General features: G+C 37.1%; 1 protein-coding gene across 1 annotated transcript in view; it reads left to right on the forward strand.

Moving 5' to 3' along the window:
- AHCTF1 (AT hook containing transcription factor 1) overlaps positions 1-24811 on the forward strand; it is a 70981-nt gene that overhangs the window by 39098 nt on the left and 7072 nt on the right. The window contains exons 21-32 of the mRNA XM_008580820.1: positions 4640-4784; positions 4862-4993; positions 5700-5850; positions 6284-6434; positions 6766-6873; positions 8604-8796; positions 10321-10521; positions 11223-11640; positions 13315-13438; positions 15374-15471; positions 19060-19259; positions 20701-22510. Coding sequence (XP_008579042.1) covers positions 4640-4784; positions 4862-4993; positions 5700-5850; positions 6284-6434; positions 6766-6873; positions 8604-8796; positions 10321-10521; positions 11223-11640; positions 13315-13438; positions 15374-15471; positions 19060-19259; positions 20701-22510 — 3731 coding nt within the window. The remainder of the gene's footprint in view (positions 1-4639; positions 4785-4861; positions 4994-5699; positions 5851-6283; positions 6435-6765; positions 6874-8603; positions 8797-10320; positions 10522-11222; positions 11641-13314; positions 13439-15373; positions 15472-19059; positions 19260-20700; positions 22511-24811) is intronic.

The raw sequence follows: 24811 nt of genomic DNA on the forward strand, positions 1-24811 counted from the left end.
GAGCAGACGCTTCTTCTTTCACTCTGGAATGGGCTTTGTGGAGAGAGACATCCTTTTCTTTTATCTCTGCTGTCAATGCACTCCAGTGGCTGGAAGGCCATCTGCGTGGTGGTTGAGGCATCTAGCCGCTTTCACGGCAGCCATGGTTATTGTGGTGGCTGTGGTGGGCCACCCACATGGAGGTGATTTTTCTGGCATGCTCCTTGGCACTGGCGTGTGCCTTGTTGTTGGGGGCGGGGTCTGGTCCCCGCTCCACGTCCCTAGGTGGACCGAGGCAAGGCGCTCACCATGTGTCTGAGCCAGAACTAATTTTTTGTCCTTTGCTTGCTTCTAATGTGGGGGAACTTCCTGTTGGGACCAGTACTTGAGCTCTGTGGTTGAGCTAAATTGCTGCTTTGCTGCTGCTTCCCTAGGGAGGGCTTTTTGTGCAGCACAAGTTATAATGGTTGACTTTATAGGTACTTTTGGCTCTCCAGAGACTTGGTGCACCTGGGTTGTGTAGTAACTCTGATTTGGGCCTGAGTCTTTTCATCAAACCGTACCCCATGCAATTCTATCTTCCTGACCAGTCTCCTTTGAGTGGTCCTGCACCGATTGGGATGCACATTAGCTGTCCTTGCTGTGCCCCAGCATTCTCCTGGTGGGACTGTCTCCCCCACTGCCTGTGCTGCAAACATGTCTTGTGGGATGGCTGTGCACCAGTCCCTTGTGATGACTCATCGGCCTCTGAGTGGCTCCATTTTTTCAGTTGTTGTGGTTCCTCGCTCCTGTGTGTGTCCACGGGAACTCTATTAGAGGTCTTGTGGGCCTGGGGGCCCTAAAGGCCCTCTTCTCCTCTGCCGTCTCCAAGCTACTTCATCCGAAGGGCACAGTGCGGTGTTCAGCAGTTCCAGCCTTAAAGCAGCCACAGTAGGAAATGGTCAGAGCAGTTTTTTCTTTCTCTCATCATGGCTTCTCCTGCCTTCATGCATTCCTTAGGTCTCTCCTCCTCTTCCCCTAAGCTATAGCAGCCCCAGCCTGGCTGTTGTTGCTTTGTTATATAGTTGTAAATTGATTGATTTGTGGGAGAGAGTGATGCAGGGGACCATCTATTCCGCCATCTTGACTGGAAACCCCGTTCTGTTGTTATTTAAATACTGTCTACCTTTTCCCAATCTTTTTACTTATACTCTGGTCACTGGAAATCAGTGGTTGCTTGTTTACCTCTCTGGAATCTTTCTCATTGTGTTTTCCACCATGCATTTCAAAAGTTTGTTCGTATTCAGTCTAGTATATTTAGAGAGTTTGTCACAGGAGAATTTTTCAGGCTATCTTCTCTGTGTATTGCCAAGAAACCCCGTGCATTCCTATTGAAATGACATATCTTTTACTGCCAACACACTTGTAGCCTTTCATCAGTTGAAATAATATTCTTACTGTTCTTTCCAGCATTATCACTTTCTACCATAGGAAGCAGGAGAATAGTGAGAAGTTTGGGGACTTGTTTTAAAAGTTATGTGTTGGCATTGGGTTTCTTGAAGTTGGAGGTAACTATGTTTTTTCCTGCTGTGGGGAAACTGGCTTGGAAAGGACATTGTTTGTCTTTGGCTCTTAAGAATATTTTATATATTGTTATCAGATTAATATTTGATAAGTCATAAATAATTTCATACTCCCACTAGTATATCTGCTTGACTGGGAATATGTATCACATTTTAAAGTGGAAAACTAAAAAATATGTCCATGGGCTGGGAGAGGAGAGTCAAGCATATGGAGGGTTTTTTTGTTTTGTTTTTTAACAATATATATACGTGCTTCAACATTAAAGAGGTTGAAAATGATAACAGAGTGAATTCTCAGCCTCCTAAGTTTCCTCCTGGTATCCAGTCATTGTTAATAATTGCAGGCAAATGTTAGCAAATGCGTATGTTTCCTCCTACCCCTTAAAAAAAAAATACTGCATGCCCTTCTGCAGTGTGCTTTTTTCTCTTAATTTAGTTCTTTTTATTACAATACATAAAGATCTTCCTGTTTTGTTTTCTTTGGTAGCTGGCTGACAGAGGGATCCAAACCCTTCACCTTAGTGTGATCAGCACCACACTCTGAGTGAGCAACTGGCCAGCTCTGAGCTTCCTGTTGCATAGTAGTTCATTGTGTGGATGGATGCACCATTATTTATTTGGTAGTTCCCCTTAATGAACATGTAGTTATTTTCAATCTTTTGCCATTTTAAATAATGCCATGATGAGTAATCACACATTTTGCACATGTGCAACTTTATTTTGTATGTAGAATAAAATCCTAGGGTGAAAGGATAGTTGCAGTTGTAATTTTAACAGATAGGACAAATTGCCCTCCATGGGGGTTATATCCTCCTCGCCCTAGTTGCCTTATGCCATGCCTTTTATCATCAATACAGTGTGTATCAGATATTTGATGCTTATCCATCTAATAGGTGAGAATGGTAATATTAATATGTTTAGTCTTACTATAACAATAAGAAAATGTATCTTTTTCATAAAGAGCTATTTCCTTTGTGACTTGCCCATTTAAGTCTTTTGCCTCTTTTTCTGTGTATTGTTGGGATTTTTCCTACTGATTTGTAGGAGCTCTTTATACATTAGGGAAATTAACTGTTGAAAAATATTCCAGCATACACAAAAATAAAATGGTGCAGTGAATTTTCCATATACCCGTCTTATTTTTTTTATTTTTTGGCAGCTGGCTGGTATGGGGAACCAAACCCTTGACAAGGCCACACTGTAACCAACCGAGCTAACCAGCCAGCCCTCAGTATACCCATTGTAAATAAAATTCAGCAGATACCATGATTTTATCATAATTTTGTATGGTTTTTTAAATTAATTATAAGGTATTTATCTTATCTCCTCTTTATTTTTCTTTATACAGAAATGTTCTGCTCATTTTAAGATTTCCAGATTTAGGTTAAAAAAGAAATTATTACATTTTATTTCTGTACATACCACATGTTCACAGATATACACCTTTCTTCTACACTCAAGTTATATAGTAAAGTTCTATGGTAACCATACTGTCATGCCTGTTCTGGTAGAAAGAGAAGTACAAGGCAGTTTCAGATGTAAATTTTTAGGGAATAATCTTAAATGTTGGGTTGGCATTTACAAGGGCTGTGGAATATATTAAAATGTTCTAGTCCCAGAACAACGAAATTAAGATGGCCCTGACCTGCTGTTTGTTTCTCTGAGTGGGTGGGTGCCTTTTGCTTCTCTGAGTAAACTATCCGCAGGAAGTCTGAGACAGTGCTGCCAAAATTTCCTCACATGAACTTTAATTCTGAATATTAATTGCTATAGCTTTTATATTACCAACTTGCCAGTTTTATTCTGCCTTGAAAGTTGTCAGCCCCTCCAAAAAATTTTTTTTTAATTTTTATTTATTTATTTTTTTCTTGGTGACCAGTAAGGGGATCAAAACCCTTGGCTTGGTGTCGCGCGCACTGCGCTCAGCCAGGGAGCGCACCGGCCATCCCTATATAGGACCCGAACCTGTGGCCTCAGCGCTCCCAGCACCGCACTCTCCTGAGTGAGCCATGGGTTCGGTCCCCAAAATTTTAACTGCCAGATTAGTCATTGTCAGTCTTTCAGAACTTTTTCTTATCTACTTAAATACATACATAAACATTTATAGGTTTTGTTTATAGGTTAATTTTTTTAATTGTCACTGTTTATACTGTTTTAAACCTGCGTTTTAACTTATTATATCATGATTTTCCAAGTTAATGTATTATCTGCCTCCTGTAGGGCTACATAATAGTCCACTGTATCACTGTATATTCTTATACATAAAGGTTTATGCATTTTTGCTGAGTTTTTTGTAGAGCATATTTCTTTCAGTGGTATTGTTGGGTCACAGCCTATATGTAATTTTAATTTTCGTAGATATACCCAAGTGGACCTCCAAGACAATTCTATCAGTGGGGTATGAGTTTAACACTGGCATTTTTTTTTTTTAAGTTCTCAGAATCCCCATCTGACTCTGGGGGACTCCTATGTGAGAAACACTGCTTCATTTAAATGACCTTATTGCCCACAGAAGGTACCTTGGCACTTCCAAATGGTGTCAGAGACTGTCGGATTTCACCTATGTTCTCCAGTCAGATCTTGCTTCAGAGCAATCAAAATCTGCTACTTAGTTATACCCTCCCCTCCCTGTGAACACACCATGCTTGTTTCCACCTCCTGGCCTTCACTCATTTTCTTTCCCTTTCTTCTCATGCCTTCACTTCCCTAAAAGCCTGATTTTTCTCTATCACACTGCACGAGTGTTTCAGTTCTGTCCAGGCCACGTTAGTTTTTTGTCTTCTTTGAACTTCTGTATACCTTATTTGCTTTTCTATTATTTTACACTTAAATAATAATACAGACAACATAAAATTAAGTCTTTATCAGCACCGCACTCTCCCGAGTGAGCCACGGGCCGGCCCAAAATTAAGTCTTTAATGATGCCTTGTCATCTTGTTGACATTATTGCTAAGATTCATTTTGGAGCGATTAGTATTCAATGAATTTTTACTTTTCTATTACATATACAAAGTATCTTTGAGATTCTATAGGTAGATTACTTGTTTTGAACATTTTAAATAGCTTTTCTAAAACTAAACTTTTATAAACAATTTCAGGTGCATGGTTGAGGCCTGGAGTTTATTACGGCAGCATTCTAATAGGTTGAATATAGAGGAGTTACTGAAGCACACGTACAAAGTCTGTCAGGAAGTGGGCTTAATGGAGGATTTACTGAAGTTACCATTTACAGACACTGAACAGGTAATCACTTATCAGTGTAAACTTGTCAGAAATTCAGGATAAACTGATAGTTTACAAATCTATTTTGTTCTTTTTAGGAATGTTTAGTGAAATTTTTGCAGTCCAGTGCCAGTGTTCAGAATCATGAATTCCTTTTAGTTCACCATTTGCAGCGTGCCAATTACGTTCCAGCCTTGAAGCTGAACCAAACTCTGAAGATTAATCTCATGGTATGATTAAAGTTGTTTTATTTTGGAGGACAAGAGAATAGGAAAAACTGGAGACGTTTTTGGTTTGTTATATATAAGAGCTTGCCATTTATTTGATAGCCACTGTGCTTTGCATTATCTTGAACTTGGAGAATCCTCTCATCTCTGTAGCAGAGTTGGGAACAGGGTATTTTAACTTATCTAATCCTTTCATATATGCCATTTATGTTCTGATGTCTACCCACAGTCTTGCCAGACTAACTGCTTCACTCAGGGAAAACCTGAGGAAGAGGTAAAGGATAGCATTAGGAGTTACACAGTGCAAAGAACACTGGACTTCAAGGGTCAGGTTGATTCTTAATTTGCTATGTGCTTGAGACACACCCCGAACCTTGGTTTCCTCATCTGTAAAATGATATCAAGGTTGTTGTGAGGATGCACAGAAGTGTGAGTGAAGTAACAGGTAGCCTGACACATGTAGATGCTTAAATGATAACCGTTTTTATTAATTGTGAAGGATCAAAGCTTGGTGGCAGAGATTTGGAATTTATTGATGTGTAAGGAATTAGTGAAGCAATTAGGTGTGCAGGTGAAGTCATTTTGGAAAAATGAATAGGTAGGAGGAAGATATTCTTTATAATTATATTTTAAATGATAAATATATAACTATAAGTATATAACTAACATTTTGGAAATTAATTTTTGCAAATTATGATATGTCCAATAGAATGATCGTGATCCTCGTTTGCGGGAGAGATCAGTGGCTCGAAATTCTATATTAGAACAATATGGGAAAATCCTTCCTAGAGTCCAGCGAAAATTAGCCACTGAACGAGCTAAGCCTTACCGTCTGTCAACACCATCAGTTCTTCGAGAAGGTGAGATTTCATTGAAGAATGTCATAAACTATTGGGCTAGAAAAGATACTGCATGATTACTTGAAATCATCACTATCTTAAATTTAGCTCGCTTTTGCTAATACATACTCAGAGTCATCACTGTTTTGATTTTTTACTGGCTGCGCTATCCCAAGAAATTTAAAGCTTCCTTGGAATTTTTTTGTACTTTCTTTACTCGTGTAGTGCAGAATGAAGGAACTCTTTCTGTTTCAAATGAATTTAGAAAACATATAGAATATTTTTTTGCCATCTCCTAAAAGCCCTAATGGTTAACTTTCCGTGTAGCTGTAACTAAACCAAATATAGTTTTATGTACTCTTATTGTGTAATCTGTGTTTTCCAGTCATTTTTCCATATTCTTTTATTAAAATCCTGTTTAAGATGCAATTAAATTTTACATTCTTTATTGTAGTTTCTAGACCCAAGCCATTATCAGCAGTTCCAAAGCAAGTCGTAACAGGAAATGTGGTAACAAGATCTGCGCTCATCAATAATGTGTTATCCAAAATTGGAGAGGTTTGGGCAAGCAGTGAACCTAAAAATAATATCTCAGTTTACAATAGGTATGTTTTTCTTACATCTTCTGTAGTCGTGCTACTTGCTAATCTTTCTTTGACATCATCAGCCGATGACAATCCACCCCCTCATTGCCTTGGTTTATTAGTGTACATAAAAAGGAAAAACTCTTTTTATGTTGGCTACTTTTCTTACAAGAAGAATATTTTTTCTTTAAATTGAAAAGTGACATATTTATTGTTATTTGTAAGTCATGCAGGAATGTGTAAAGGATAAAATAAAAGTCCTTTTCTCTCCCATCTAATCCCACCTAATAGCATTTTTATCAGTGCTCCTCGTGATACATAATCAAAAGTTATATTTTTATTTTCTTTGTAGTCTTAATATAGAAGAATCATCTTCTATAGTATATTCACTCCCAGATCCCAAGCTACCTGAGGCATTCATCGGAACACCAATTTCAAAAGTATCACAGCAGATTTCTAGGTAAGAGTTTACTAAATCATTTTAAAAGATACAATGTTAGATGATAATTGTAACTGTAATTTTAATTTTTATTTATTTTTTTTGTAGCTGGCCAGTACGGGGATCCAAAGCCTTGACCTTGGTGGTGTAACACCACACTCTAACCAACTGAGCTAACTGGCCAGTCCTTTAATTTAATTATCTTTAAAATTTTACAGACCCTATTTTATATTCTTTTTTTTTAAAAAAAAAAAAAGATGACCAGTAAGGGGATCTTAACCCTTGGCTTGGTGTTGTTAGCACCACGCTCTCCCAAGTGAGCCATGGGCCAGCCCTCACTATTTTAAATTCTTAAGACAATTTTTTAATTCTTGCTTTTTATTATAATTTGGGCAGCAGAATACTAATTTTTTTTTTCCCTTTTTGTCTTTTTTCGTGACTGGTAACGGGATCGCAACCCTCGGTGTCGCGCCCGTACCGCGACCAGCAACGGGATCACAACCCTCGGTGTCGCACCCGCACCGCGCTCAACCAGCAAGTGGACCGGTCTCTATATGGGATCCGAACCCTCAGCCGGAGCGCCGCCGCGCTCCCAAGCGCCGCACTCTACCGAGTGCGACACCAGGCCGGCCCAGCAGCATACTAATTTTAAGAAATTTTATATCAGTTGGTATAGTGTACTTAAAATTTTCTTCATGGGCTGGCCTGGTGGCGCACTGCTACAGTGCGCCGGCGCTCCTGCCGAGGGTTTGGATCCCACATACAGACCGGTTCCCGCTCACTGGCTGAGCTACAGACATTCTGGACACATTCTAGTGTAATTATTCAAGTTTTTCAGGTAAACAGTTGGACTCATTGCTTATGTTATGAGGTACTTCTGCTGAAAAAGCATCCAGAGGTTAAAGAAAAACATACTGAGTATAAATATATTATTTGGTTCCTGACTTTTAAGATACACTACCAGAATACTTCAAAAAGTTCATGGACTCTTGTCATCTTTTAATTCTATTTTTTCATGAACTTTTTGAAGTGCCCCTGTGACAAAACGGCTCCAGACTTCATTCTCTCTCTGGTTCATTTCTCAACACAGTAAACTCTCTGAATCCTCAAAGTATGGAACTCTAAGTTGGACTAAGACCTGGCTCACACTAGATAAGAGGAACTTTTCTTTATCTTTCTACATTGTATTTCTAAGTCCAGATACATCTTTTTTTCTCTTAAAAATATTATATGATTACTTCACATTTAATTTCAGATTTATTATGACCTACTGCTAAATCCCCTGCTGTGATAAGCTTTTACTTAGAAATTTATTATTAGAGTAAAACTTCACATTTTATTAATTTTAGTTTTCTAAGTTATTATGACTCAACTATTTATTTTTTTTTTTTTTTTGTCTTTTGTCTTATTTTTCCGTGTCCGGCAACGGATTGCAACCCTCAGTGTTGCCCCCGTACCGGACCAGGGACCGGCAACGGGATTGCAAACCTCGGTGTTGCTCCCACGCCTCGCTCAGCCAGTGAGCGGGAGCCGGTCTGTATGTGGGATCCGAACCCTCGGGCGGCAGCGCTGCCGTGCCTCCTAAGCGGCGCACTATCCAGTGCGCCACTGGGCCGGCCCTAGTTATCATATTTACCAGTGAATATAGAAGTCTGAATAATTAAATGGTATACTAAATTCTTTTATTTCTTCAGTATAACTCAGTAGAAGTTACTAGGATTTTTCTATTCATATGTATATTCTGATTACAGACTGCTGGATTTGGTTGTTCATCCTGTTCCCCAGCCTTCTGAATGTTTGGGGTTTATTCATCAACCCCCCACAAGATCTCCTTTGTACCTAGCATCCAGTTTGTTGCCATTAAATTCACAGTTGAAAGGATCACGTCAAAACACCTCCAGAGCTTCAGAATTACATTTACTTGAAACTCCTCTTGTAGTTAAGGTTGGTATTACAAATCTAGCGTTTCATAGTGGTGCTAGGGAATTCTTATTTTTCAAGTAGCTATTTATAACTGATATCTCTGGGAAGTCAACAGCTTTAAGTATTTTTTCTTTTTATTTTTTATGGACATCTTTCCAAAATACCGTATTTTTACATCTTCTTGAACGGAGTTGTAAATTTACCCTTTCTGGCCTAAAGTTAACAACATTGTAGACTTGAATGTAATGCAAGACTCTGTGTGGCTATTAAAAATTGGCCTTTGTCCTTTGCAAAATGCTTTCAAGGTCTTGAGTTTGTTTTTATTTTTACATAAATTCCATTGCTGGTACCATATGCTGTTATTTTTTCCTTCTATCAAATGCTTTTTAGTTTTAACATTTATTTTTATTTAAATTTTCTGACTCCTTTGATGGCAGTATAAACTGTTACTCCTTCCTACTGTCTTTAAATGGCCTTTTCTTCTTCCCTCCTGATAACTTTTTAGCTGAGAAACCACAAAACTGAAATTGTGATGACTGTTAACAGTGGTCTTTTACCTTTACATTTTCAAAGTGTTTTTGTGTATGTTATCTCTTAGCTCCTTGTCCAGGGTTCTGCATTGAATCCCAGAAGCTTTTTTTTTTTTTTTTAACTTTAACAAAAATTATTTCTGGGTTCTCTGTTCTGGATATCCAGCATTTATAGTGAAGCTAGGGAATTCTTACTTTTCAAGTTGAATATAAGATACCTCAATAAATGGTATTCCTAAAGCAGTTATTAAAAGAAGTCAAAAAGGTTGATAAAATTGTGAGGTTCCTGACACTTATTAACTTTTTTTATCTATTAAAAACAATCACATTTCATATTATCTACAGCTAGGTTCAAATGAAATGAAATCAGGGAATAATTTTGTACCTGCTGCCAAAATAGCCTAGGGAAAAAAAAATCAGTATAGTCTTATAACATGTCTAGCAGAATTCATTAATCTAATGAGATTTAGTAATCTGTTTACTAGGCCTTTAGAGGGCAAGTTAAGTGAAGGAATTATTTCTACTAAGTTACTAATGTGCTAATTTCAAATTATTTTTATTTACTATACTAAATCTTTAGAGGGTTCTAGTTAAGTAATTAAGTTACTGTTGGATTCATGTGATGAAATTTTACTTTTTCCTAAAACATACTGAAATCAGTGTCATTATTAATTTAGATTAGCTTCCTATAATTAATCTAGGTTCTGTTCACCAGATAACTATCATCTCTTTTACCTAGCAAAAGTTTTGTAAGCATTATTTGTTAAATAATTTCTTACTAATTGGCATTTTATTTTTTAGTTGAATTTAAATTTGAATAACCAAGACCTTTAGATTATGGATGCAATTTTATGTTTTGTGAGCTTTGGTAGTAATCTGGAATAAAAATTTGTATTCATGTGTTTATTGGAGATGAGAATACAACCACTACTGTGACTCAGTTGACCCAGTTTGTCCTTATGTAAGTGCCTTTTACAAATATTAATGGTGGAATTATATTTGCTGTTTGTCATAGAAAGCTAAAAGTTTGGTCATGTCAGTTACTTCGGGATTTGCCGAGTTCACTCCTCAGTCTATCCTAAGGTCTGGTCTTCGATCAACACCTTTAGCATCTCCTTCTCTATCACCTAGAAGGTCTCTCACTCCTCCTTTACGACTTAAAGAAACTAGAATTTCATTTGTGGAAGAAGACATGGACACAGAATGGACTACTGGAGTAAGTATGATAATCATAGGGAGGAAAGATATTATATTAGGAGTATATTAGCTCCTACAAGTACAAAGTTAAATCAATTTAAATGATATTACTGTAGATTTTTATGCACAATCTTGCAGATAATCATGAAATTAGAAAACACATTAGTTCTGAAAGAAACTTTAGGGCATTGGCTAAACCAAACCCATTGTTTTACTGGTAAAGAAAATAAGGCTCAGAAGTACCAAGGAAGTTACATATTGTCAACTAGATATTTGGTGGCAAAAATGGGACTAGAACCCAGACCTCCTAATTCTCAATGTTTTTTTGTTTATTTCTTAGGTTTTTTTTTTTTTTTTTTTTTTTTATTTTATGTTGTGTTGCTTTTCTTATTAAGTTTCTAATTGGTTGTCTATTTAGGAGGGTGTGTCTTCAGAAATCCACTGTAGGTTAATAGGAACCCATTTGGTGATTATTGGTCATCTAGCCTCTTCTCCCTTTAGTCATCTGAAAATACTAATGTATTACCAACTACGTAAACATTAACAACCATTAACTTTTAATTGTGGAACAAGTGAATTTTGATTAAGGAGAGAGTTTAGAGAAGTACAGAGCACAGAAAGGGTGGTTATGATTGAGATGGATAACTTAGGACTAGACTTGACTTGTGGTACTACAAGGTATTTACTAGTTAATTTTTTTTCTTTTCAAAATCTTAATAGACTGCAGATGATAGCAAAACAAAGATATTTGTTACTACATCTTTCCATGAATGTGGAGTTCCAGGAGAAACGGATTGGTTGAAGAGCAAAGATAAGACCACACCTTTTTCCCTGAATAGCCTTGAAAAGGACCATCATGAAATGTCTGTGAGGTCACATGATACATCCTCACAAAGTTTAGAGAAACTGGATGTGAGCAAAGAAAACAGCAATGCTTCAACCAGATCAGACCAGACTACCTTAGAGTATCAGGATGCGCTATCACCGGGAGACTTCGAAGATATGTTTCTCTTGGCCTCTAAGCCGGCAGGCTCTTCCACTGAACTAATTACTAATTTAACTGTACAGATGGAGAAGAACAGTGATAAAGATGTGTTTCAGTCAGAAATAATTCCTCCAGACTCAGAGAAGCAAATGGGTAGGAACTCATTTCTAAATATTCAAAATCGCCATTGATGTTCCTTAATAAAATTTGTAATAGAAATGTTCACACCATAGGAAAAAGCATCAGGATTAAATAATTATTATATGCTCACAGCATACTGGGTCCTAGACAGAATACACAAGTCTTACTCGTTCAGCTTATAGTGTGGCTTGCATTGTTTCATAAGTAGATACGACATTTGAGGGGAGAACTTGTGTGTGTTACTTTTTATTTGGCAATGAAATTTGGAAAAGAACGGTAACATTTAAGGAAGGAAATGTACGATGCCGTAGTTTGACTTAAAAGGCCTTTTGGAAAGCATGAAAAGTAATAATGCTAACTTTAGAGGCTAGATTGTTACTGCAATTTTTACCTTACCCAGCAGCCTTAACTTTCTAGAATTCTGCTCAGAAACCAAGAATTTCCTTCTACTCTGTATTCTCCATAATAATCACTGGACAATCAAAATAAATGTCCAAAGGCCCATGACTTTATCATCTTTATATTCCTTTACCTATCAAAAATTTTTTTGAGTTCTTAATGTATGTGCTCCAGTGAGCTCCTCCTGTGTGTGTGTGTGTGTGCTAGATGTTGAAGATTAAACAGTGAGTAAACATGGCACCTGCCCACATGTCATGTATTGGACTATTATTGACAAATAAGTATTTATAATGCAGTTTGGTTAATGCTATCCAGGAAGGAATTTGGAGGGGCCAGAGGAACACCGAGAAGGGAAGAGACCTGCCTTAGAATTGGCAGATAAGAAAACTAAGCCTGTTTTTATGTTTCATATCCCATATATAGTTTTAACAAGTTTATTTAAAGTTAACTGCTAAATCTGCTAACTTTAAATCTGTACAACCAAACACTTATATAGAAGTCTGTTTCATAAGTAGTTTATTTTGGGAAATATTTTCTGCCTAGGCTAAACTAAGGTTTCTTAAGATGGGAGTTCAGTGAAGTTTGGACTATAATGTCTTTATTTAGTAAACATAAGCATTATTAATTGCTCCCATAACCTTGGGACTATGCTCATAAACAGCATATATCTAGAAATTTACATTGCTCTTTTGATGTGCCATGTTGTAATAAAATATTTAAATGGTAAATATTAGATGGGAATGTTCATAACAGTATCTTCATTGATTATTCCTACAGTATTAGGCAGTCTCAAATAGAAATCTTTATTGTTTTTTCTAGGGGATAGTATGGGGGTACTTCAAAAAGTCTGTGGGAAAATAGAATTAAATGATAATACAAATCTTTCTGTGAATTCTTCATATAACACAAAGTGAATCAGGCTAAATTTGAATCGTAGCTCAGCTCCTTAACTAAGTAAGGTTTGTGAGCTGGGGTAAGCAGTGTAACTTTATGCTTCAGTTTTCTCACCTACCTCTTTGGATGTTGAGCATTAAGTGAGTTAATATATGTAGAAGACTTGCAATAGTGCCTAATAAAGCCAAAAGTGAAAACTGGGAGATGAAGGGAGACTCTTGAGCTAGGCTCAGAGAATTAGAAGAAGGAACCGCCGGCAGTCTGATGCCAAGACAGCAAACATAAGAGAATAAAAAAGCAGACCCAACAACTTTTTAAAAAGCAACAGTCCAAGACCATGAGTAATTGCTAAATGTTTAGCATGAATAATATTCTTATCTGTATGATTTACAGGCACTTTAGAAAATGCAGAAACAAAGGATCTCTTAGTTGCAGAGGAGGCATCTTCAGAATTGAATCACTTAAGCCCCATCCAAGGAGTTGAAGCTTCTCTTCGTGTGCCAACAATCCATGAAGGGTAAGTTTATGGAGAAAAATTCAAATACTTTTAAAAAGAAGCTTAATGAAACTGAACTGGCTGTAAAACATTCTATGCGTTTTAGACCTTATTGACATCTTTGACATCTTTATTTTGCTAATACTGTCTTTCATGAAGTTCAGTTGTACAATTGTGTGTTATTCAGTAGTTTCCATGAAGTCTTAAAATGCTGCTAGATATTTCCTGAATATATTGAGACATGATGAATTGAGGCAGAACTCTTTTAATATTCTTCGGTGATCTTATTTTTGTCTATGACCAAAAAGTGTACTCACAACTATGTGTTCGTCCACGTACTCCCCTTTTCAGTGGTTTCAGGATGATCAGGCACACGGATCCTATTAGGACCAAAGTGGAGCATGACTCAGAGACAGTTTTGTTTCCTACCATTTAGTCAGTACAAAACTCTAGCTAAGTTTTCATTTGTTTTTTAATGACTAGTTGAAATATTATGCTTCCAAATAATCTTATTGATACTTTGTACCAGGAAAAACAATATACTAGATGATGTAGGGCAGTGCTGTTCAAAGCGTGGTCTGACAGATTGGTGCCAGTTCCAAATAGTTAATCATGTGCAACAAGACATGCAGCTTGCCTTAGACTGTAAATCAGTGCACTGCTTCCTTTACTAAAAGTCAGCTAAACTAATCAGTATGGTTAGTGAAGTAGTTGGTTCACCTTCTGGCAAAAGCTCCTTGTCTTATGGCAAGAGTGGACATAGATTGCCTATTAGCACTTTGACTAGTGCTGTCGTAGAGGATACAAAAAAGTGATACCTTCAATTATCAAGAACTAGTAAGGGTAATTTAGTAAAATTAACTCGCATAAAACATGATTATTTTTAGACTAAATGGTTTATTACTTTATAAATAGTGGGAATGACTTCACAAACTACTCTGAAAATTCAGTATCACGATAGTTGCTTTTCATACATTGTACTCATCACGTGTTTCACTTCTGAGAAGAGCAATTCAGATTAGCTGGAATCTTCATCAGGCCTTCATGTAAAAAGTGGGAAACACCAATATGAAAGGATTTTCCTGTTAGATCTAATGTTTTTTTAATTTTAATGAAAACTAATATTATTTAGTGAAATGGACAGTTAATTGCAACAATCACAAAGCAGAAAGTAATCACGTGAGAAGAAACTTCGTAGTGAATATTAATCATTTTAGCAAACTAGTTCCTTTTAAAGTATAAACATATTTGATATTTTGTGGAGATTTATTGTTGGTTCTCAGTTATCCTTATTATAAACATTGTGATTGGGATGTCTTACAAAAATCTATAAATAAATGTGTGTGTGTTTCAAATACCTGCTTTTTTTGAATTTACTTTATAATATCTTTTTTCCTATTTTTAAAAATCAGCATGCTTTAGTTGGGTTTTGGGGAAAGGCCAGCTCATAATAGTAAAGGACCACCACTATCAGCGTATTCCCGAACTTATTTTCATAACGTATATTAATATAAGTCCCATTGGCCTCTCATTCTGAGTTATTTATCACACTATTTCACTTCAGCATTAAAATATTGAACCCAGTTCTAGTGAGTATATAGGAAATATTCCATAATATTTAACAAACGTGTTTGAAGAATATGGCCACAGATGATTGAAAATTGGCTTGTGTAATTTATGCTGACAAGCATTTAAAATTATTTATACTTTGAGGCCCATGCCATTATTGCCTCAAAAAAGTAAAGTTTTAGAAAATAGGAAAACTAAGTACAGCTTTGTTTCTAAATTCACTTGTAAATTTTATAATATTATTCAAAATGGGCTTGACTGCTATCGATTTCTCTGAACCTCAGTTTTCATCAACAGATTGACAAATAAGAGAGGCAACAGGGTTAACGCAGATTAGAGCAGAGGGCATCTTCCTACACACTAAAGTATATATTTCTATTTCTGAAGGAAAACTCTTACCCTGAAGTCCAAGCTACCAGTTTTGGATGAAGGATTAATATCTGTTGAAACCTGCACCTCTACAGTTGGAGCAGATAATAATAAATGTATGTATTATTTTGACATTAAGATCATTTCATTTTAGTATTTTGAACAAAAGGATTTCTATTGTTGGAACAAAATAACCTATTTATCCCGATTTTCTTTTCTCAGTTCTTCCTCTCTGATCAGCCTCCCTGGTATAAAAGCATTCTAAAGAGAGATGTCAGCTGTCAAAATAGTGGGTTGCTGGTCTAGCCAGTTAGTTCAGTTGGTTTAGAGTGTGGTGGTGTAATACCGAGGTCAAGGGTTCAGATATCCATAATGGCCAACTGCCCAAAGGGGAAAAAAAAAATAGTGGGCCGCTAATAAGGCATTCGGAGGCTCTTAGTAGTGGAAGTCTTAGAATAGTGTTTGTGGACATATTTTCTTTTGGAACATGAAAGAACAAAGTAAATTACGTGTATACAGCCAGGTTACGTACCTGCTTTTTGATCTTAGACTCAGACATCTATCTCCTATGGAGCAACTTTCATTTTTATTCTGTGTTTGTGATAATTTAGGGCTAAGACTAGCTTTTCATTATTAGAAAATCATAAATAACTGATTTTACTCCGGGAAAATTAGCAAGTGTATGGAATTTATTTAATTTTTTATCCAGTGAACATTTTTTTTTTTTCTTTAAAAAGATGACCGGTAAGGGGATCTTAACCCTTGACTTGTCAGCACCATGCTCACCCAGTGAGCAAACCGGCCATCCCTATATGGGATCTGAACCCGCGGCTTTGGTGTTATCAGCACCACACTCTCTTGAGTGAGCCATGGGCCAGCCCAGTGAACATTTTTAAATAGGATGCCTACTCTCAGTTAAAGCCTGGCTAGGCAGAGATAAGGAACGTACATTTCCCTCAGCGAGCTTACAACTGGGTTTAGGGAAAGCAGACACCTTGAATGTCTATGCCCAGAATTTGTCTCAGCATTTCACATGTATTAGCTCATTTAATCCTCACAATGCTGTGTGATGACACCATTGTTATCTGACTCTAGAACCCGAGCTCTTAATTGTTATACCTATCTGTCACACAGGGCTTAAGGCAAGCTCGAGCAAACCTGTTTTTGCCCCATGATTAAGAATGTAATATGTACTTATTGTAAAATAATCCAGAGATAATTGTCTAACATTTAAAGTAAAAGCCGGGCTACTCATTTTAGGGATTTATTATTAACAATTTAAAGCATCTTTTTCCTGAATTTTTTTTCCTGTGCATATTTTTTTCCATATATTGAAAGAGGAGTTAATATGGTGGCTAAAGAGCCCAGAGGCTTGAACCACACTGCTTGAGTTCATACCCCTATTCCACACTTATTAACTGTAAGACTATGGGTTAGACCTCTTGTTTCTTGTCTATAAAATATTAATAGTCACTATTAATATTCCCTTTTAAAACTATTTCATAGAGTTATTAGGATTAAGCCAGTTGAATGTAAAGTGTTGTGCTTGGAACTTAAAAGTTTAGTAAATGTTAGCTGTTATAAATAATTATTTTTATATTGTCAGCACATTTATCATCATCAAAAAAGCAACTTTTCTTTCTTTTTTTTTTTTTTGTCTTTTTTTTCGTGACCGGCAACGGATCGCAACCGGCAACGGATCGCAACCCTCAGTGTCGTGCCCGTACCGGACTGGGACCGGCAACGGGATCGCAACCCTCGGTGTTGCCCCCGCTCCTCGCTCAGCCAGTGAGCGGCCGGTCTGTACGTGGGATCCGAACCCTCGGCGGGAGCGCCGCCGCGCTTCCCAAGCGGCGCACTGTAGCAGTGCGCCACCAGGCCGGCCCCAACTTTTCTTTTTTCATTCAGTGTGTTTAAGACATTTTTCTATGTCAGTCATATAGATTGATCCTATCCTTTTTAATGGCTCTAATAGTGTGTCTCTTCTACGATATGCTTCACTATTTGCTTATTGGTGAACATTTTTGTTTTTGTTTTGATATTCATCTCTACAATGAATGTTCTTTTGTATATATTCTTGCACAATATGTCAGTATTTCTGTTGGGTAGATAACTAAACACGAGCTTGCTGGGTCAAGGAGTATGCACAGATTTTTAATATTTCACTGTTTCTCCAGTAAAGGTTGTATACTAGTCCCATATACTGATGAATAAAAGGTACAGTGCCTGTTTTCCCATTCCTCTTTGCGAAACTGACAGGTGGAAAATATTTTTCATTTTATTAGTATTTGCGTATTGGGGATAACAGCCCCATTATTGGTCAGAACATGAAAATATTTTTCCCTAGTAGGTCTTTCTTTTTTTTTTTGACCGGTAAGGGGATCACAACCCTTGGCACGTTGTCATCCACACCACACTCAGCCAGTGAGTGCACCAGCCATCCCTATATAGGATCCAAATCCGAGGCCTTGGCGCTACCAGCGCCGCACTCTCCCAAGTGAGCCATGGGGCCAGCCCCCTAGTTGGTCTTTTAGGATTTTTACTTTTCAATTGATTTGTTAGACACTAAAAGATTTTTAATAAAGTTAATCAGAGTCATCTTTCCCCCCTCCCCCTATGAGGTATTTTGTGTTTTATGTCATTCACAAACTAAACCCAAATACAGCCTACGATGGCTAGTGATATACAAAAGTTTGGCAAAGAGGAAGATGAAAGAAGCAATTTTTTTTAGGTGAGCCCCCAAATTACTATTTTTTAAGTGATATATAGTACATTTGTACCCATTTGAATGCTTTCTGCCAAAAGAGAGAGATCCGTTCCTTTTCACAGTGAGATCAAGGCCCAGATTGTATGTCCCTCATGTAATTCTATAGTGGCTCAACAAAGAGTTGGTTGTCTAGTAGTCACCTGGTGACTATAATTTTCAGATTAATGAGGAACAAACATCTGAGCCTCCTCAAAGCAGCCGTCATTGTTTTAGTCCATTCTGTGTTGCTATAACAGAAACACCTGAGACTGGGTAATTTATAAAGGAAAGAGGTTTATTTGGCTTACAGTTCTGGGACAGCTGCATCTGGCACAGGCCTCGGGCTGCTTCTACTCATGGTGGAAAGTGGCAGGCAGCCGGTGGGTTCAAGCAGATCACCTATAGTGAGAGGAAGCAAGAGAGAGAGAGAAGGTGCCAGGGTCTTTTTAAGCAACAAGCTCTCGCGGGAACTAATAGAGCGAGAACTCACTCATGAATCCCCCCTCCCCCAGGGAGAGCAGTAATCCATTCATGAGGGATCCACCTCCATGACTCAATCAGTTTCCAACACTGCCACATTGGAGATCAAAATTCCACATGAGTTTTGGAGGGGACAATGCATCCAAACTCCATCAGTCATCATTATGAAGTTTCACAATAAAGGCAGGAATTATATTCCAGTTGAGAAAAACCAGTGTAGTCATTTTTAAATATGAAATCTATCTTCTCTTGTGTTTTGTGTTTGTGGAAAGTAAATATATATTGTTTAAACTGAATGATAGGATACTGAAGAAGATTAATATGTAAGTCATTGTAGGCTTTTCTCCTTTTAGATGTTAAGATAATATTCTCAAGTGCAGTGTTGCCTTTTTTTCCCCCTGTTTGCTTCCTTAATTGTGTGTGTAGAAAATATTTTTCAGTTTAAAATGTAAAAGATTAATTTTTATTTATCTTTCAGCTATGGCCGATGTCATTGGTGATAGTGGAAGCTCTGGGCTTACTATCTCTGAAAGTCCTATTATCTCTGAACATAGGCTTGACCAGGAAATAGCATTGAACTTAAAAGAAGATCATGAAATAGAAGTTGTTGTACTAAAAGAAAGTGTTGACTTACCAGAAGAAAAGCCTCCAATTTCTGACAGTCCTCAAGAAATTCATGTAAAAAAAATTAATTTTTTAACTCTTTGTCAGTCTTTCCGTTTGGTTTGGTTAGAGTTCAAGACACAGTGGTTCATACCTATGTGTTGATTTATTTGACTACTATAAAAAAAAACTTACAAAAATATGGGTTCAAAAAAAGTGTGTAAATATTCTGAAATATAGAACAATACATCCTTTAAGAAATTGGTTTTTATGAAAACCAAAAGGCTGTTTTAAAGAAGCCACAATTTTAACAGTTTAATTTTGCTTGTTGTCTGGTTCAAATAGTTTTTTAGCCATAAGAAAACAGATAATGGCTACTCCAGAGAAGAGTATAATATTTAGACTCTTCAGAGCATATATTTGAAAATAAGTGGACACAGTTGGATTTTCTTTCCCCAAACATACTTATGGGAGAATGATATTTGACCTGGCTGTACACTCCAGAAAGGATTTGGGGGCTTGGGGGGGTACCTAACATGAAAAACCAACTGTTCTAGTTATTTATAGAAATCTGATTGTATAGAATTTGGGAAATTTCTTAACTCATAAAAATGTCATAGTTATCCATATTCATCTTCATGAGTATTCTCACTGTGGAATAGGCGGGAAAAGTCTCTTTTCCTTCATTTGGGAAGCTAATAAAAATTGTGGGCATAGTTTAAGTGGGAATCCTCATTTCTAGGTTATTTCCAGTCTGTCATCTCACTGAATGTTTGGGGAGTGGGAAAATATCACTGTCTAGGTGGGTGGTAATGTTCTACCTTCTTGGTCAGGAGATCTCTCTGTTACTTTCTACCTCCTCCTTTTTCTCCCCTTCCCTTACCAAAAGGTAAATGCAAGGACCATTCCTTCCACCAAACCCTTGCAGGAGAGGTACTGAACTTGAAAGCCTTAGGAATTTCATGGTTTATGCAGCCCCAGCAAAGGGAAGAGGATTGAGTCTAGCCCAAGGGAGCTTATGTAGGTGAATTGTTCTTCAACCTTATGGGGATCGTGCTGTTTAGAAAGTGTGGATAGTTAGGTAGTTGGGGATTATAATTAAAGCACAGTTTGGGGGTTGTTTCTTTTTCTCCAGTTAATTTTTTTCTTGGGTAAGAATGGAAAAAGTCCTTAATTCTCATAACTGTTAGCATCATAATAATTTTCAGTGCTTTGTTTAACCTGTCTTTTTAGTCATGGAAATGTGTCTTTTTAGCCAGGAATATATATGAAATTTCTACTTAAATTACCGTCATAATCTCAAAATCTTTTTCTGTCTAGTTATTTTGATTCAGTGAGAAAGTCTTATTGCTTAAGTGGATATTTTATAAAGTAAACCCATAAGTATATGCCATACCAAATGTAGTTTATGTTTAAAAATGCACACATCAAGGGCGAGATGGTCATTAAAAACCTTTGTGCTTTAGGTTAAAATATATATTAAAATTCTTTAACTACTCTCTTTAATTCATTTTAGGTGATTGAACGTGAAAAGCTTGAAGCTCACGGTTCAGGAGAAGAGGCTAGGAATCTTTCATTTAATGAGTTGTATCCCTCAGGAACTCTTAAGCTTCAATATAACTTTGATGCCATTGAGCAACAGTTTTGTGACTTGCCGGATAATAAAGACTCTGCTGAGTGTGACACTGCTGAAGTAGATGGGGAGCTTTTCATGGCTCAGAGCAACTTTACCTTGCTATTAGAAGGTGAAGAAGGAGAAGTTGAGACAGGTGATTCTGCATCATCTAATGTGTTACCCAAAGCAGCTAACACAGCAATGGAGGATAAACTTGTGTATGGTGGGAAAAATGATAATTGTGGACCTGTTGCAAATTTGCCGTCTATCATAACCAGTGGTCAAGAGTCCCAGAAGGTAGAGACTTTGCCATATGTGCCTGAACCAATTCAAGTAGCAATTGCAGAAAATTTATTAGATGTAATTAAAGACACAAGAAGTAAAGAAATTACTTCAGATGCAATGGAACAGTCCATTCATGAAAACATACCTTCAGTAGACCAAAAAGGAATGTGTTCCATCAAGTTAGTCAAATCTGCATTTAAGACTGTTCAGGAAACAAGTACAGTGACTATAAATGGCAGCCAGGTTAATGACACGGTTTCTTCCAGAATTCGCACAAGAGGACAACGTGTTCAAAACCTGAATAACAAATCACAACAGGAAGAGTCAGCAGTAGATGTTGCTACTCCTAAGATTTTAGAGCTAGCCGTTAAAACTAGGAAAACAAGACAAATTTCTAAAGCTTCTGAAAGTGCCTATCCTGATGTCAAAGGAATATCTCAGAACCAACAAATACTTCAAAATTCTATTACTCCTAGGAGAGGAAGGAGAAAAATTAATCAGGACACATTAGAGAGTATTAATTCTATGGAACAGGAGTTACAGGTTACTACAGGCAGGGAATTAAAAAGGTTAAAATCATCTCAGCTCTTAGAACAAGAATCTTCTTTCAGAAAAGTTAAGCTTTCATCTGTTACAAAAAGGACACCTAGAAGAACTAAAAATTCTGTAGAACATCAGGAAAGTGTTGAAATTGTAAATGATCTAAAAGTTAGTAAGGTAGCAAGTCCTAGCAGAACTCTTAGAAAATTGAGAAGTACTAGTTCAGAAGCTTCTGAAAATACAGGATATAAACATGATGGGAAATCCAGTGACCAGCAACTACCTATTCAACGTAGTAGAAGGGTCAGAGAGAGAAGAGTTAGTGCATCGGATGTGATAGAAGACTCTAAACTTGAGTCATCCCAGTTGACTCTTCAAGTAGAATTGGATAAGCCTTCCGTACCTAGGAAACGTGGTAGACCAAGAAAGATAAATCCATCTGAAGATGTAGAATCTATGGCTGTTAGGGAAGAGAGAAGTCCCAACAAGAGAAAATCTCTCAGCATCCAAAGGAGATCTACTAGAAACACCCCAGCTAAAAGTGAAAATATTGATGTTGGGAAGCCAGCTTTAGAAAAATCTGTTCTAGTGCCAAATGAGGAACTTGTCATGGTGATGAGCTCTAAGAAAAAGCTTACAAAAAGGACTGAAAATCAAAGCCGGAAACGTTCATTACGTTCAATATCAGAGGAATACATAGATGAAATGACACACAAAGAACCAGATGACCAGGAAGAAAAATTGATTGCCGCAGCTTCTTTTACTAAATCTTCCCGCAGTACAAGGGCTAGATCTAACAAGGCCATCTTGTTGCTGGACCTTTCTGAAGCAAAAAATGAGCCTTTATTTTCTCCATCTGTGTCAAAGGTTCCAAGAAAAGAAAAAGGTACTTTTATTTCTATTCAAAGCATAGTTTTCGTATTATTCAGAGTCTTCAGCTTAAAATATTTGAGGCACTAATTATTTGTCCTAAAAATAATTGACAGTTAAGAGGGGATCCCTCCCTACCCCAAAGAAAAAACTGTTTTCTTAGTAATTAAGAAAGTTAAAATATATCATATTTCAAAGATTATATTAAGATTCAAGAGTTCATTCTTGTTCAATATGATTTTCCAAATCATTTTTAGATTAGTGTAATTTCTCTTCATTCTGCCCTTAAAGACTTAATTTTGGTTTCTCCCAAAATAGAATTAGCATTTATTTATTTAAGTATTGGCATTTTTAATCTCCTAAGTACCACTGTGTTTGGCTCATGTCCCAGTAATATCCATAACCCCAAATTGGTTTTTTTTTTTTTTTTTTTTTTTTTTAAAAATGTTTGAACAGAATAGGTAATCACTAGATGTTTTCTTTGAAAATGTATAAGCATGCCGGTTGCCAACAAATTTGGGGGATATGTCTCCTGTACTTGACTGTTCCTCTTTTAAATAAATAGTTTGACTTCAGTTGTTACCTTTTTTTTTTTTTTTTTTTCTTTTCTGACTGGTAAGGGGATCGCAACCCTCGGCATGGTGTGGTCTGCACCATGCTCAGCCAGTGAGCGCACCGGCCATCCCAATATAGGATCCGAATCCACGGCCTCGTGCTACCAGTGCCGCACTCTCCCAAGTGAACCGCGGGGCTGGCCCCCAAATTGTTTTGAAGGGAAACACTAGTAGCTTTATACTGATTAGAATACAGAAATTAAATCCATATTCACTGTTGCCCATAAACTGGCATGTCTGCATGCCCAGCCTCCCTCTTTGTCACCAATGAGCTAATTGTATTGTTTGAGGTCACACCCTCTCAACAAGGGTGATCTCTCTCCCAAAAGGGTGAAAATATCTTAACTCCTTTTATGCATGAAGCATATATATAAAGTGTATAGACAGATATACGGTATATTTGTGGTATTAAAAGGTCTTTAAAAAATGTCTAAAAAGGCTAATGTATGGGTGAATAAAAGGTTGAGACCTGGTATATTTGAGTAGATCCCGTTAGAGTAACTCCTTGTAAAGGTAATAATGGTAAGGTAATAGTGGTTAGGTAACCAAAATAGTTGTTTACTTAAGTTATGATTTAAAATTTGAATTTCAGCAAAGCAGTTCAGGTTCTTATAAATACAATAGATGACAGTATTGTTTTATTTACTTAAACTTTTAAAAACTGCCACATGAACTTTTTAATGCATTAGTGAACCTCCTATATAGCTGCCTCCTGACTTGTCGAAACCCAAGAGAAAGAAAAGCCATTTAAAAATCTGCAAACTGAAATTTTCTATCTTAAACATTCACTATACAAAAACCTGTTTACAATATATTACATTTATGTAGCCATTTGTCTTATTTGTTTATTTAAAGATGACCGGTAAGGGGATCTTAACCCTTGACTCGGTGTTGTCAGCACCACACTCTCCCAAGTGAGCCACGGGCTGGCATGTAGCCTGAGCCCAGGAAAGCGACCCTCCCTATACAATTCATTGATTGTTCTAAAAATCACTTGTAGTTGCAGGGGATCCTCCTCTCCAACCCCACCTCCGCCCCCAAATTTTGTATTAGATCTTTGATTTTGGTAGTATTGTATAATTCAGTTTCTTCATGGTGTTAGGAAAGTGTACTTTGCATGGAGGAGAAAGAAATAATAAAATGCATGAGATTTTTAGCTAACTATATTAAGCTATGTATATGTATATATTCTACTCCCTGCCCCCCCCCCCGCTTATTTCATGAGCATTTTCAGATATTCTTAAGTATTTTTGAAAACCCTAAGTGCACATGGGTTTCTTATTTTATTTTATTTACTTATTTTTTTTTTTCCTTTTTGTCTTTTTTCGTGACCGGCCACGGATCACAACCCTCAGTGTCGCGCCCGTACCGGACCGGGACCGGCTACGGGATTGCAACCCTCGGTGTTGCTCCCGCACCTCGCTCACGCCGGTCTGTATCTGGGATCCGAACCCTCGGCGGGAGCGCCGCCACACTTCCCAAGCGGCGCACTGTAGCAGTGCGCCACCGGGCCGGCCCTTATTTACTTATTTTTATTTATTTTTTTTGCACATTGATAGAGTCCACATGAGGCATTTCATCTCGCTAATGTGCTCAGATTGCTTAAACATTCTGTTGGGTATATGAATTATTCTCAGGTTTTCTAGTACTAAAAATAGGCACTGTCCAGTGTGAGATTATAGGATTGGAGATAAGAAACTTGG

The sequence above is a fragment of the Galeopterus variegatus genome, unplaced genomic scaffold, assembly GCF_000696425.1.
Source record: "Galeopterus variegatus unplaced genomic scaffold, G_variegatus-3.0.2 Scaffold2167, whole genome shotgun sequence".
Lineage (NCBI taxonomy): Eukaryota > Metazoa > Chordata > Mammalia > Dermoptera > Cynocephalidae > Galeopterus > Galeopterus variegatus.